The sequence below is a fragment of the Misgurnus anguillicaudatus genome, chromosome 21 (assembly GCF_027580225.2).
Source record: "Misgurnus anguillicaudatus chromosome 21, ASM2758022v2, whole genome shotgun sequence".
Taxonomy (NCBI): domain Eukaryota; kingdom Metazoa; phylum Chordata; class Actinopteri; order Cypriniformes; family Cobitidae; genus Misgurnus; species Misgurnus anguillicaudatus.
In genome coordinates, this window is record NC_073357.2 from 4,130,172 (window position 1) to 4,145,695 (window position 15,524).

The window sequence follows — 15,524 nt, forward strand, 5'->3', positions numbered from 1 at the left end:
AGGTGCCAAACTTGCATGATTTGGCCAGTTCCCTCAACGCAGGGATGGGCAACTTCGGTCCTGGAGGGCCGGTGTACTGCAAAGTTTAGCTCCAACCTTAATTAAACACACCTGAAGCAGCCAATTAAGGTCTTACTAGGCATACTAGAAACTTTAACGCAAGGCAAGTTGGAGCTAAACTCTGCAGGACACCGGCCCTCCAGGACCGAAGTTGCCCATCCCTGCCTCAACGTATTGACAAATGCGTCAATCGTTTCATCTTGTATTTGAGATCTCAGAGTCTGAGTCAAATTTATTTCATCCACAAAAATGGAAATTACAGTGCTTACACACACCGTCATGCTCATACAGACAATACAAAAAAAATATATATAACACTAAAATATAATAAGCTAAAACATTAAATACACAGGCATACAACTACGAAAACTCTACAAATGTACGTTTAAAATGCTCATTATGCTGCCTAACTACTTGTGGTATAAAAGAGCAGGCATACCGCTTAGTGCGTGCCGCTGGTGGTCTTAACCGCCCACTGCGCTCCATGACCTTGTTGTCCAAACAAGCATAAAGAGGGTGACAAGAGTCCTGCATAATCTTAGCTGCCATTTTCTTCAGGCGGTCATAGTATACTGTATCAATTGTAATTGTCGAACCCAACCATTTTCCAACCCTTTTGTTCAATTTATCAATCCTCTTCTTCTCAGTGACCCCTACATTACCACCCCATCCTACAACACCGTAGCTCCACACACTACATATAACAGATATAACAAACATTCTCATTACATCAGAATTAACATTAAAGGGACTGTAAGTAGGATTTTAAGTGTTTTATTAATTAAATTCAATGTCTTTATTCATAAATATGTCCTCGTTGGTGTCAAATAACCTCTGCCAGTGATCTGACTTTTCTTTGTAAGCTTAGAATTTCTCCTCTTTACTTACATTGAACGGGTAAGTCCGAGGAGGCTTTCATATCGTTCCGCTGTATTGATAAACTATAATAGCAAAGAGGGACAAAAAGCACTAGCCTACCAAAGCGCTTCAACAACGCGTTTTCATTCAGAACACGTGAACCAGCTGCAACGGACAAGGAGATCAGTGATTACATAATGGCTACCGTAGATGCAACACGCATTTGGAAAGGGGAGGCGCCTAGAGAGCACTGTTCGTTTGAATGCAAAATACAATTCCACCACTAGATGGGGGTAAATCCTACTTATTGCCCCTTTAAAAGACTGCAACTTCCTCTAACAATACAAACGTGGACTTAATTTATCTATTCTATTATAAAAACTATTTAACTAATTTGCATATTCCATGGAGCCATTTAGTTGACTCCTATCAGGCTTCCCTTTCCCTCGATCTAAATATGTGTCTCTCCAGCACAAAATTTTCCCTTGGAGTAAAGTAAGCATCCAATGCGGCTACAGTTTCTGTATATGACTCTTTAGGACCTGGGAGGTTCGCGAAAATTCTCTGCACCGGAGCACCAATGCGATGTAAGAAAGTAGCACATCTTACCATGTATGTGTCACGGCCGGGGGCGGACCCGAATAGACTAAAGGTCACGCCCTCACAACTCTTCCACCTCGAGGAGGTTCCCAAGACCACCCCAATGACCAGACAGACGAGTAACTTACAGTTAAAATAAACTTTATTAAATATTTAAAAGGAAAGGGTGAAAGGGGAAAGGGCAATTTAAAACTAATGTGTCTCTTATTCGCCTCCAGGGCCACTTGGGGGAAAGACTGGGGACAGGGGCTCCTTTTGGGGCTCTGGCCCAACAATCTGTGGCGCGCTCCGCTTCTCCTGGAGGCAGAATCAAATAAAAGTCAGACAAGGGTAAGGTACTTCGTTATCGATCACTGTTCGTTCACACGGGACCTTCGTTGGAGCAGGTAAGTGATGGCTATAGACACAGGTCAAGTTCACTCCACAGGTTACATTACTCACAGTACTGGAGAGTCTTCGTTCACACACGGAGCTTCACTTGTACAGGTAGGAAATTGCTTTAAGCCCAGAACAGTTTCACTTCACAGGTTATGTTACTCACAGCACTGGGGATCTTCGTTCACACAGAGCTTCACTTGTACAGGTAGGTAATTGCTATAAGCACAGAACAGTTTCACTTCACAGGTTATGTTACTCACAGCACTGGGGATCTTCGTTCACACAGAGCTTTACTTGCACAGGTAGATAATTGCTTTAAGCACAGAACAGTTTCACTTCACAAGTTATGTTACTCACAGCACTGGGGATCTTCGTTCACACAGAGCTTCACTTGCATGGGTAGGTAATTGCTATAAGCACAGAACAGTTTCACTTCACAAGTTATGTTACTCACAGCACTGGGGATCTTCGTTCACACAGAGCTTCACTTGCACAGGTAGGTAATTGCTATAAGCACAGAACAGGTTCACTTCACAGGTTATGTTACTCACAGTTGCAGACAGTGGGTTTTCGCTACAGTGTTGGTGCGCCGTAGTCCTTCGCCCATCCACGCAAGCTGTCCGGGCGTCGTAGGGACCAGTGGGTCCGATGGCGCGGAGTCGAACGCTTCCCAAACTCCCCCTTCTTCTTCCACAACCGGGGTCGCGAGTTGGGGCGAACTTTCGTCGGGGCTCCGCTCACCACGGGCTTCTGTTGGAGAGGTCAGTACACACACCACTACAACCCTCAGTCCGCACGGTACACTCTTGGTAATACTCACTGGGTTTCGCCACTGTCTGCTCTGTGGACGAACGAAGCTCTCGCTGACACACCCCGGGCACGGGGCTCAATTTTCTCGCTCTCCTTAGGACCCAGGCCACAACGGATGTCGTCGTCTCGCGGCTCGTCGAAGGTTAGGCAGTTTGAACGCTACAAGCACAGCATACACACAGAAAGTAAAGCGTAAACACCATCAATCAGTGAAATTCACCCACAGCACTCTTATACAACTTCACGTGATTTTTAGATCGCCCTTGCCACCTGGCTACGACGACCTCGAGAGGATGGTTGGGCGATAGCTGGACCGCCAAATGAGAGTGAGAGGTGTGTTATTCACAAGCCCGGCGTGTTGATTATCACTCCTCTGGCTCACCTGCGCGTCCTATTTCCCACAGGGCCACTGTTCTACTGGTAAACGATGCTTCCTACCAAGTGCTTCGTCCGTGCTTCCGGTCAACCCGCGGCTCGCCCACGCTTTCCTCTCCAGTGGGGCCAGGGACCTCAAAAACACAAAGGAACACGCCAAACAACTCTTCGTACAAATATTGCACAGATAAGTACCACCGCTGTTACTCACACTTAGTTGTCAACAACTGCTATTAGCTCCACTCTTGATGGCTCTGTATCCACTATTTCTCTAATGAAAACCCCTCAGAATTCCTTCATCAACTGTCTGTCCCTTTCTCTCTTCCCCAGGAGAGCGATCCAGCCAGCGTGGTCCGTCTGCAAAGCAGCAACACAGCGTATCCAAAGTACACCACAAGCACCGGTGTAGTGTCCCTTTAATTAAGTTCACCGGCCCGTCCTTCTCGCCTCTTCTGGCAGCCGCACTCTTTCCTTACACCATAAGTGTTTTAGCGGATCAACGGCGCCCTTCGGCTCCTCCAGGGATGGAGCGTGTGTTTGTGTTCGCCCAAGGCAGAAAAGGGACTCACACCCCCAAAAACAACTCCCTCCTTTGTGCTTCTTGGACCTTTTTATGTGCATGTCTTCACTCCCTCCTCCAATCGTGGACGGCCAGCCTAATTCACCCCACCTGTGGCTCATTTTCTCCTGCTCTGCGTTGCTAAGGAGATCAGGAAGCAAAGTGGTGTAGTTTAAAATCGGGCCCGGGCGGAAACCGTCTTCAGGCGGAACCTTTCTCCGCCACTTCTGGTTCCGCCCTATCATAGTCACCCGTAGGGGTGTAACGATACACCAATTGCACGGTTCGGATCGGTTACGGTTTTGGGGCCACGGTTCGGTCCGATTCGGTTCGGTTTGCTGTGGGGGTAGGGTTCCTGTCATTTTACCAGCAATGCTAAGGAACAATAGATTAACTTAACTTAATAACAACAACAAAAATAACTTGACGTTTTCTTTATTAACTTTGGCAAACAAACTTAAAATCAAACTCTAACTTTAGTAATGCAGGACTGTAATTAGCTGTTTATCAGGTGATGAATATCATTCCTTAGCTAAAATACTGAAAATGTTACTGTTGAAGTCAACTAATGCATGAAATAAATGTGTAAATCTGAGTATAATGTAGGTTTATTATCAGTAATGAACTAATCATCACACACACACGCACACAGGCGCGCACGCACACACACACACACCAGAGGTCGCGTTAGACTTTCACTTTTAAAAATTCTGCCATCACTTATTATTCGTCATTTCAAGCTTTAATGATAATTGTTTTTGTTTACATGTTCATTTTTAATCATGGACTTACAAAACGAGCATTCAAGTTAAAATGTGTTTAATTATTTGTGAAGAAGAGAACAGATGAACAGAGACCATGCATCACTTTACATGTTTAACATCATGAAACAGATGAATTAATGATTTTTTTCTCACTGTGACAGCGGAGGCGATTAAAAACGCAAACTTGTGCTGAACAGGCAAAAATAAACAAATCAAACCTCTGTTGCGATTAAAATAGCAACAAACGTGTAAACCCCGTGTTTTTACCTCAGACAGACGACGTCTTGTTACATCTTTACTTTTGTTCTGGAGAATGATCTCGCGCTCTTCTATTTCACTTCGGTTAACCCGATCTGACACGCACGCACGCGACCGCACGCACGCGACCGCAAGCACACGCACACAGTTACGACAGAGTGTGTGTGTGTGTGATCTGTCTATGACACGAATTCCATTCCTGTACTCCACTGGAAAACCAAAATGTTCCCACACAAGAGACTTAAATCTGTCCGGTGGATCTGCAATCTCAGGCGGAGCAGCCATCCTGCGACCTGCGCTCACTCCAAAGTCACGTGACATGACATGACATGCACTTGGAAAACAGTAACTTTGGAATGTACTATTTAGAACAGCATTTAAAAAGCTCTTATTAGTCGTTACTAATACAATTTAATCAAATATATGCAAATATATTTTTTAAATAAATAGATTAGTTAGTCAGAGATAAGTGACATTAACCTCAACAATGGGCAGCAGGAGGCGTGAGAGTACCGCGACACGACACGGGAGGTTCGCGATTCGTATCGTGGGTGGTGTATCGCGAATCTTCGGTTCGGTTCGTAATATCGTTACACCCCTAGTCACCCGGTGACATATGCAGCATTGATAGTTCCACTGGCCAACTCGAAGAAACCATAAGAGTCTTTCTATGTTTTGTATTTAGCATACAAATCTGAAACCCCAAGATTCAATGGAATAGGCAGCGATGTGCCTGTGTGACATGCCTCAGCGGTGTGTGCGCTAATAAGCGTCTGTTTTTTTTTCAAACCAATGATGTTTCCTTCAACGATTAAATGTAAATCCAACTCATTCTTAAAATGATCATCCTCGTTGCCATTTTTGTTGTGTTGTCGATTCAATAATCAGACTTTGTTTCTTTTGAGTATTTATTCAGCACTTTCAACAACATACACACTCATACTTTCTCTTCTCATTCTATGTCCACTATGTAACAAAATTCCAGCAACGTCGGTACGCAAAAGTGCCTTTTAGGGCAGTATCTTGTAAGCATTTTTTTTAATCGCGCACCAGTTATGTGCACCCCTGCATTTTGACCTAGTACCTTTAAAATGTAATTTAATTCAGGTGGACTGGTACTATCAGAAAGTGGCATAAAGCAAGTCAATTGTAACTGTAAATGCATTACACAGCGTATTCATAACACATTTAGACAGCAATATTAAAAGACAAAATTCAGTACAAACCATAAAATAAAGCATACAGGGCACAGCCAGCAGTGATCTGCTATTGAGAAGCCTACGTTCCCCCACCTGGGACTACCTTGGAGCACCTTACTGCTAATTGGCTTCAAGTGTGTTTTGGTTGTCAGCCCGACCTTTTCCAACGTGTTTTTCAGAAATCGTGCACTTCGCCTTTAAGACTAACAAGGACAAAAGTGCTCCCTCTCTATTTTGAGAACCTTTGGACTGGACCTAACACATGAAACATCATTTACTATACCAGAAAGGACTTATTGAATACCAAAGTGACAACAATCGGTCACTTACGTCAAATAGCAGTACTTGATTTTAAAGATGTGTTCACAGTAGCTGAGCGTTTATGGCTCAAATCATGCCGTATTGTAACAAAAGCACTTGAACGTTGGAGATCAGCTCTCACTGGTGACGAAAAAGAGTTGTTGAAACAGTTTTAGTCGAGTGTATTTTCACTATGACCAACATGGCGTCATGTACTTAAACCTCAACACTGAACACACAAACCTTTATTACACTGTAAAAAGTGACAATTGAAGTGATCCAGCCCTTCAATTTTTACAGTACATGATGACAAATAATTCATAAAAAATAACTCTAAATTACACTAAGATACTAATATGCACTCTTTGGATGTACTGTAGGTTTTCAGCTTTTGTACTTTTTTATTTTTTTTACCATAGGTATCATAGGTTTACTAAACATTATCATTACATAAACATAAAATGCATATCTATTATTATCTTATTCATAGAACTACGTTTTACATTTGATTTAAAAATCACGTTGTTCCTTATCCCATTTTTTAAACCCTAGTTGGTGTGTAATGTTGCAATAATAGCATAAATAATACCTGTAAAATGATAAGCTCAAAGTACACTGCCGGCGATATATTTTCTTGAACAGAATTCCCCTTTCAAAGCCTACAGCGAACAGCCGGTTTAGACTAGTGGTTTTGTTGGATATTGATGTTAAAAGTATCCAAGGTTCAGTGGACATGTAGTACTTGGTGGTGTGTCTTGTTAAAACACGGGACAGATACCATTCCTTTGCTCTCATTTATTCTTGTTAACATTAAAACTGGATGCACAGTACACATGTTTCACAGGATAAGTGGAATGCTTAGGATACACAGGATGGTAAAGATGGTTTTCTGGGGCCCGTTTCAATAAGGAGGTTCAACCAACTCTGAGTTAAAACTTGAACTCTGAGTTGACTTACACTGAGATAAGACACTCTAAGTTTTCGGTTACAGAACAGCTGATCTGAGTTAGTTCAATCGACTCTGAGTAGGTTAACTCTGAGTTAAGCGCATGCACAGCCACTATGAAAAGCCATCATCAATAGAGCTCAGATATTACGATTTACCATGGCAACAGCACGTGACAAAGAGGTCTTAATCATTTTTACTACTAAAACTGAAAGTGTTGCTGCAAGTGTACAGCAACTACGAGCATTATATTTTAAAGAAAAAAAATTGTTGGAAAAGTGCTACTCCAGTAAATGTGTACATTTAATTTTTCTTCACTGTTAAAATATCAGAAGTAAATAAACTGAAGGCTGTACGTTATTATATTCATTTTCATGCAGATGCAATCCCATGGACAAAAAGATAACAGCAGCTCAGCTAAAAATGAAATTAAGCATAATACTTGGGCGTATAAGGCTACGAACTTTACAAATGTTTGTCATGAATAAAACAGAAATTCGCAGAGCCAAGATTTGAACTCAGAACGCCGATAGTACATCTGCCCTAAGCACTGCGCACAGCACTACCCACTAGACCAGCGATAATACATAAGAAATGTCAAGACAACTGTTTAGATGTAGGAGTACGGCCACAAAGACTGAAATTACTCATGTAAGGATATTTTTTTCTAAAATGACTGCAAAAAAAAAAAAAATTCAGCTCACATAAATGCAAGAGGATATGTCAAAAATCCACTCGGGGTCTCAAAATCCTCTTGCAACATAAATGTAAATTCATACAAATAAGTGCATCTACAGGATCCTCTATAAAAGCACTTTAAATTTAAGTCACTTAAACATCTCTGCACCTAAGTATATCAAATTGGCTTTACTAGTCATTTCAATATACTGTTTAAATATTTTTTTTTTGTTTAAATGTAATTGTAAGTTATAAAATATATAAAGCACTAAGGTAAAAATGATTTGCCTTGGCAATTTGATTACAACTTAAAGACAGCTAAAAACATATTTTACAGTGTACTTAATAAAAATGTGCGCAGTGAATGAATATACTACAGCAACTAACAAGATTAAACACCGCTACTCCTTTAAAAATGGGGAGGAGACCACCAGAAACTGAGTTTACAAGATAAAACCTGCTCCCGACCAGGTTAGGTTCAGAGAGTAAGTTACCCCGGAAACCGACTCTGAGTATAAGTTACCTCTCCTTCTGAAACAGCCTTGACTTACCCCGCTGTCTCAGGTTTAACCTATACCTCCCTTTTGAAACGGAAAACTATTTCAGGGTTAACAAACTCAGAGTTTGCACTTAACCACCTTTCTGAAACAGGCCCCAGCCCTCTACTTCCTACTTTAATGACGTCAATAAAAAAGGTTTTTTCACTAAACTCCGCCCACAGGAATACGTCAGTCACCAGCTAAGCTAAAATGGCTCTGTTAAGCTAAACTGCTGTTGAATCACAACACACTAAACAAACTACACAATCAGAAGAGGGACTTCATAGAACAAGGAAGACATCGGCTCGTTTTGAGGACAGTGAAAACAGCGCTATAGACATAAGTAAATTCTGTAAAGAAAAATCACTTTTTTTACAAGTGACACATTAACACATGTTATAATGCCCACTGTAAACACAATCAACGCTTCAAAAAAGCAGGAAAAACGGGCCCATTAATATTCTGGATGTAAATTCATTTGTTGTAATGAACAGGTGAGATGATCAGAGGAGCTGAATTTTTACCTTCATAATTAAGAGATGGACTGAAGAATGGAAAGAGTTTCTCAGAGAAAGTTTGAGCAGTGAAAGAGTAGATATGAGACCTGGACTCTACATCATAAAAACAAACCAAACCCTCCTCATAATCCACAAACACCCCGACCTTCTGTGGTTTCACTTTCAGACAAAGAGGGACATCAGGATCAACACAGGCCCAATAATCCATCTTATTCCACAGAGCAACAGTCCAGAATCCATCCTGAGGAGTCAGTGTGATTCTTCCCTTTCTGTTAATAGATTCTCTGGCCACTCCTAAAATCCAGTTAGTTTTGTCCTTCACCTGAATCTCAAAATAAAATCTCCCTGATGTGAATCCCTCTTTTCCCAGGACATAGACATACTCATTAAATCTCTCTGGATTATCTGGGAGTTTATGTTTAACGTCTCCATGTTTCACTTGTTTTCTATCTTCAGACAGGACGAGTTTTGGATGAGCTGTATCAGGATCCAGAGTCACATTAACTGAGAGAGAGAGATGAGAGAATATGAATGACAATATAAAGATGTTGATGTGTTTATAATAGTAGAGATGAGTTTGTGTATGTAAAGTATTATTGTTAGTGAATGTGAGAGAAGAGGGTAGATCACACATTGTACCTGCATACTGCTGCATCTTCATCATCACTGTCAACACAAATCACAATAAAACATCAGCAAGAGTTTAGAGAAGAAACTTAAAAACACTGACAGATAAAAAGAATCAGTAACTAAATTTATAAAGCAGATAATTTCTTTATATTTGCGTGTCTCTATTGGCAGTTTTAGACCTTTTGAGGTTTTGTCTACAAACCCTAACAGTGGACATACATGCAGATACATTTTTTTCTACATGTTTTTTCTTGTTTCATGTTTCGAAAACTTCATAAACATTAAGCAGTTGGGATATAGTATCTAAGAAATTAAAAATTATTGAAAGAAAACCTAATGGATTTTGCATTCTCGCAATAAATTTTTTTTTTTTTGAATATTTCTAACTGCTATTTACACCACCACTCCTTTTCCAATATTCCTTTAAGCAGAGCCGGACAGAGTACACAGGTTCATTACTTGAGTAAGAGTACAGTTACCCCTTGCTAAATTTTACTCAAGTACAAGTAAAAGTACTGCAGTCAGATGTCTACTCAAGTAAAAGTAAAAAGTACTTGTTTTTAAAAGTACTTGAGTATCAAGAGTACAAGAGTAAATGTTTACATTTTGCATTACTACTGCCACAGTGCACGTTGAACCAAGTGAGATGATTGACAGCTGTACAGCAAATGATAGAGCTCTGAGGTCAAATCTGACACAAATCAGGAAGAGGAGACACACATCTCACCCCGTTCGCTCTTTGAGCTCTTCAGATCGCATAATTCAGTGGAAAATGAATAGAAATCTTATTCTGTAAGACTAAATATTTTACTAACGTGATAATTAATCATTATTTCTTCAAATATGGGACAATTGGGACTTTGGCGGAAAACTGAAGGTGATAGCTGATAGGCTGTCCCAATCAGTGGCGCCTGCACAATCCAATCACGTTTGAGAAAAGGGAAACAACAAATCGAGGGTTTCTGAGATTTTTCTTTTTTCCTTTTTTTTTAGAAGAAGTAATGGGTTCTCACAGTTATGGATAGAAATGTAGTGGAGTAAAGAATATTTGCCTCTCAAATGTACTTGAGTAAAGTCATGAGTACTCTCCAAAAATAATACTTGAGTAAAGTACAGATCCCTCAAATTTGTACTTAAGTACTGTACTCAAGTAAATGTTACTGTCCGGCCCTGCCTTTAAGATTATTGACTGTGAGCATATAACAAAAATAATATTGATATTCAAAGTAAATGCAATTGAAGCAACACCAAAACACCAATTTAATGGCACATTCACAAAAAAATAATAAAAACAAGAATCCCAGAGTTTTGATGAACTAATATTTACCAGTTTGAGTGAGTTTCTCATTGAGAGTCTCCTGTAGTTGAGTCAGAGCTCTCCTCAGAGTCTCCACACTCACATGAGTCTTCATACTGATCTCAGACCAGTTCTTCATGTCTGGAGCTCTGTACAGGGAAGATGGGTCAATCTACAGCAGGAGAGAGAGATTGACAGATAAAAACTGAGATCCATCTTGACCAGATACAGATTCAAGCTCACTATAGAAATGGGCAGGAAAGGTTGTGACAGCTACGTTATGAAACACAATCTCGCAACTCCCTCAAAAAACCCACTGAATTACGACCTGGGGGGGGTAAGTAATTGAGACATGGGAAATCTTTAAAAGCAGCGTTTGTGGAACTAAATGTGTGAGCGTGTGACCATCCTCTCTTGGCAGCTTTTTCCAGTCATAGGTATGTGAGAGGCTGTTTACACTTGGCATTAACATGTGTTTTCGTCGATCGGATCACAAGTGGACGACGTTAATGCCAGGTGTAAACGGTGTTCAAAACGTTTTGAGCTCGTCCACTTTCGACCACTTTCAACCACATCCAGAGGTGGTCGAAACCACTTTCGATCGGATCGCTTTGGAGTTGCGGAACGCACATGTGGTTGAATGCGTTCGAACAGTCACACGCGACCGCCTTCTCTCCGCCCATTCATCTAATCTGAGGTATTAAACACATGTTTTTTACGTCTTTTTGACTTCTGGCGTGAACATTCGGTGAACAGCGCTATTTTTAGCCTTTCATTGATAAAACTAAGCGGCTGATCTCCGTAGTTTCGTTTTGAAAGCGTGTGAAAGTTGCGCGATCCTATTTCATCAATTGCGCTGAAAATTCCAAGAAAGCTCTTACATACTCATGTACAAAACACTGTGCAGCATGTTTACTTGCTAAACAAGCAGTGCACTTCGACATAATATTAGTTTGCGTCCATATAAACTCATAATTACTCCCGCTCGGGTTTGAATGACAGCAGAGAGACTCGCCCACCGTCTCACAGACCACCCCCTCATAGTATTCAGCACAGAAGCGGTCGAAAGTGGACAAAAGAGACGGATTTAAATACCAGGTGTAAACGTAATGTGTCTCTCTCGTCCACTTGTGATCCGATCGATGAAAACACATCTTAATACCAAGTGTAAACAGCCCCTGTGTGACCGTGTGGCTCAAGTGGGTCACGCCTCTCTCACTCATCTAAAATCACCAGTGGAATAATGATACGTAAAAAAATGCAATATGGTGGAGCGATAACTGTGATCACCCTATCAGATTCGGCAACCAGAAAGAACTGTTGTATATTTTGTATTATTTTATTATCTTTACTTTTATTTGCACATTTTTTATGCAGCCCAGCTGAACATGCTTTCGCAAAAACTTAAATTGAAAAAAAAAATAAAAATAAATAGAGAGAGAGACATCCGAAAACACTTCCTTAAATTCTGGTCACCAGGCCCGGACTGGCCATAGGGAGAACCGGGAGGATTCGTGGGTCACGTGGGCCGGTGTTTTCATGCCACCGGGTTGAAGATTGCTGTCCCTAGGCTGCCAGCACTCACAGCAGCCCCATTCGCGTATTTGCGGGTGAGATATATCTTCGCTGCTTTATTTCCAAGTTGATTGTGTCCCGACTCCGAGTCCCGACCACTTATTGGAATAATACTTGCACGAGGGTTCATAATATCTAAAACGCATGAAAAACACAGGACGCGCCGCTTTCTAATGCTTTTCAAAGCGCTCGCCAGTGAACGCGAGTTTTGTTTCAGACGCGTCTATATTCGAGTGCGCTTGCCGCGCGTCTATATTTAAAATAAAGTTGAGCACATCGAACGGCCTCTAAGGAAAAGGATATACAAATCGTATTTTTTATCCAAGTCACAGATGGAACAATGAATCGTCTATATAGTCATTATTCATTGTTTATTGCAAGAGGAACAAAAATCAATTTGATGCACTCATCAGTTTATTTGAAAAATGCTAAGTTTCAAAAGTAAGTTCCATATGATGTTTTCTTTTTTTGACACAATGTAGGTCTACCTTACGTTATTTGGCAATAGACATGATCTAATAAGTACTAAAAAATTATGAAACAGATTTTTTCCATTTGTTTTCAATGCATACTTGATAATTCTTGTTTAGGTTATTGTATATGATATCAGGGGTTTTATCAACCCAACAGGTAATCTCAAGACCCACATTTTTTAGAAAAAGTAATATAGGGAAACACTCAAACACATTTGTTCCCTTTCAGTAGTTTTTGAATAATTGAATTCAGAAGTTTACTTGAATAATATTAAAATGTCTTATGGCAGGGCTGCACAAATATGGCAAAAATCATAATTGTTAAAGAAAGTCAAACTTTTTATTTCGATCATTGGGATAATGAAAGTAAAAACCTAAACTAGAATGTTATTTGACACTAAACAGAATATACAATCTATCAGAATATCTCTCCACTGTTAGAGATGTAAAGCAGAGACGAATCCTCACTAAATACAGACTCAGGGATCACATTCTGGCAATAGAGAAAGGCAAACACAGACAAACATGGCTCCCAAAAGAAGAGCGAATCTGTGTCCATTGGAGAGGCATCCAGCTGCAGCCCCGCAGACTCACTTCTTGCTAGACACCAGTGGATGGACAGCTGACGTCATTTCCGTATCGTCATTCACTTTTCAAATTTGACGCGCCATGCACATGTCAGCGGTAAGAAAAAATAATAAACTATCGATAATTTATCGGTCATGTCAGAATTCAAATGCACAAACTAGTGAGACAGTTTTAGGGGGCAAGAATGAGGTGTGGTGTGCACAGTGTGCAATAGTTCATTTGGCACTGTTCACGTTTTATTTTCTCTTGAAATCGGGACTTCCCCACAACCTTACGGGCCTGACTGTTGCATCTCTATTCTGATGGTCAGATTTGTCTAATTTTACTAAGATGTGTGTAATTTCCAATAAATATTGCAAAACCACGACGTGTTAATTTGATCTGGATTGTTTGGTAAATTGTCTGATCATGTGAATCCACGTATATTTTAAAAACAGAAGTGGTTACATTTACAAAAAAAAAACTGTGGTCAATTAACATGTACAAGTCTGTTGTAATGACAAAACGTTATAGTCCATTGATCTAGACTGAATTTAAGTCACAAAAAATAGTTAAATGATCTAAACAATATATATTTTCAAGGTGGTTCTTGTGAATGCGGTTTGCATGAATCATTGATGTTATAATATTAAGCATATTATTGAGAATTGTTTTATGTAAAGAGACATGATAAAGATCATATTTCAATTTGCACACAGATTTCATATTATATATTTTAAGTCATTAAAGTAAAATGACAATACGGAAAAGACGTGTGCAATTAAGCCTGCAAAGAATGTCTATCCACTGGTGAAAACCAAAAATAAATATGCTGTCTATCCAGAGATGAAAATATAAAATAAATATGCTGTCTATCCAGAGATGAAAATATAAAATATATATGCTGTCTATCCAGAGGTAAAAATATGAAATAAAATTGCTGTTCATCCAGCGGTGAAAACGGAAATTAGCAGCGAAACGGAAATGACGTAGGCCGTCCATCCACTGGTGTCCAGCCACTGGTGTCTAGTTGGAGGTGAGTCTGCGGGGCTGCAGCTGGATGCTATTGGTCCATTGTGACAGTGCACTGAAAAAATGATTTACTAAATTGTTTTAAGGTAAGCAGTTGCAACCAATCTATTTAAGCTACATTTAAACAAACGTTTTTTATTTTATTTTACTATTCTAATTTTTTTGTTTAAATGTAGCTGAAATAAATTGATTGCAACCACCTACTTTAAAAAAATTGAGTAAATTGAATGAATATTTTTTTTAGTGTGGTAAGATTGAGACAGAAACACACTTTCTTCTTTACTGTGGTAAATATAAAGAGCTAAGAGAAAACCACTTTGACAAAATTTTAAAGCTCATACCAGAGTTGCATTAATTCATAATAATGGAAGTAGTGCTGCACAATTAATAGCATCGCCATCGCAATCGCAATCGCGATGTCAGCCTGTGTGATTATATGACAGCAAAATGTTGCAATTATATTAAATAAATAAATGTGTGGACTTGTTAACACAAACTTTCTGATAACAGTTTGATGATTTTCCTTGCTGTTTAAAAAAAGAAAGAAAAACAAACAAAAAAGACAGTGCACGTGTGGCATGCACGTGTGTGGTGTGCGTCGTCACTTATACCAGAGCGAAGATGGATGCAGAGGAGGTTGACAGTGATCTGGTGGCAAAAAAAACTGTGTCTGTTGTATGGCGGTTTTTTGGATTTAGGATTACTGACACTGAGGAGTTGCTACATCACGGGGCAATACGAAAACATTTCTAGTTTTACAAATACACATTTTAGCTAAACTGTGTGTGGATTTTCCTTAAAACCCATGAGGGAAAGGTTGTTGATATTTAACCTTCGAGAATGGCATACCCATCCAAGTTTGAATCGACCAATCAGAACTGAGCAGGGGATAGATTGTTTGTCCCCTTGAAGGAATAGTCTACTCATTTTCAATATTAAAATGTGTTATTGCCTTGGCTGGGAGTTGTTGATGCATCCCTCTGTCGTCTGTGTGCGTGCACGTGGGCGCTGGAGCGCGCTGCGACGCTTCGATGGCATGTAGTTTGGCCCCGTTCGTTCAGTGGTGCCATTTGGAGATGAAGTTGGAGGTGACCAAACACATCAGCGT

At 40.1% G+C, this 15,524-nt stretch overlaps 1 protein-coding gene across 3 annotated transcripts in view; it reads right to left on the reverse strand.

The window, feature by feature from the left end:
• The window catches only part of LOC129418477 (E3 ubiquitin-protein ligase TRIM39-like), a 124,689-nt gene that overhangs the window by 98,097 nt on the left and 11,068 nt on the right, over positions 1 to 15,524 (reverse strand). For 2 of the 3 annotated variants that reach the window (XM_073859977.1, XM_073859976.1), the window contains exon 6: positions 10,800 to 10,941. In XM_073859977.1, the coding sequence (XP_073716078.1) occupies positions 10,800 to 10,941 (142 nt within the window). Of the gene's footprint in view, positions 1 to 7,006; positions 9,347 to 9,481; positions 9,509 to 10,799; positions 10,942 to 15,524 lie in introns of those variants that run through there. The other variant, XM_073859978.1, reaches the window with a different exon arrangement.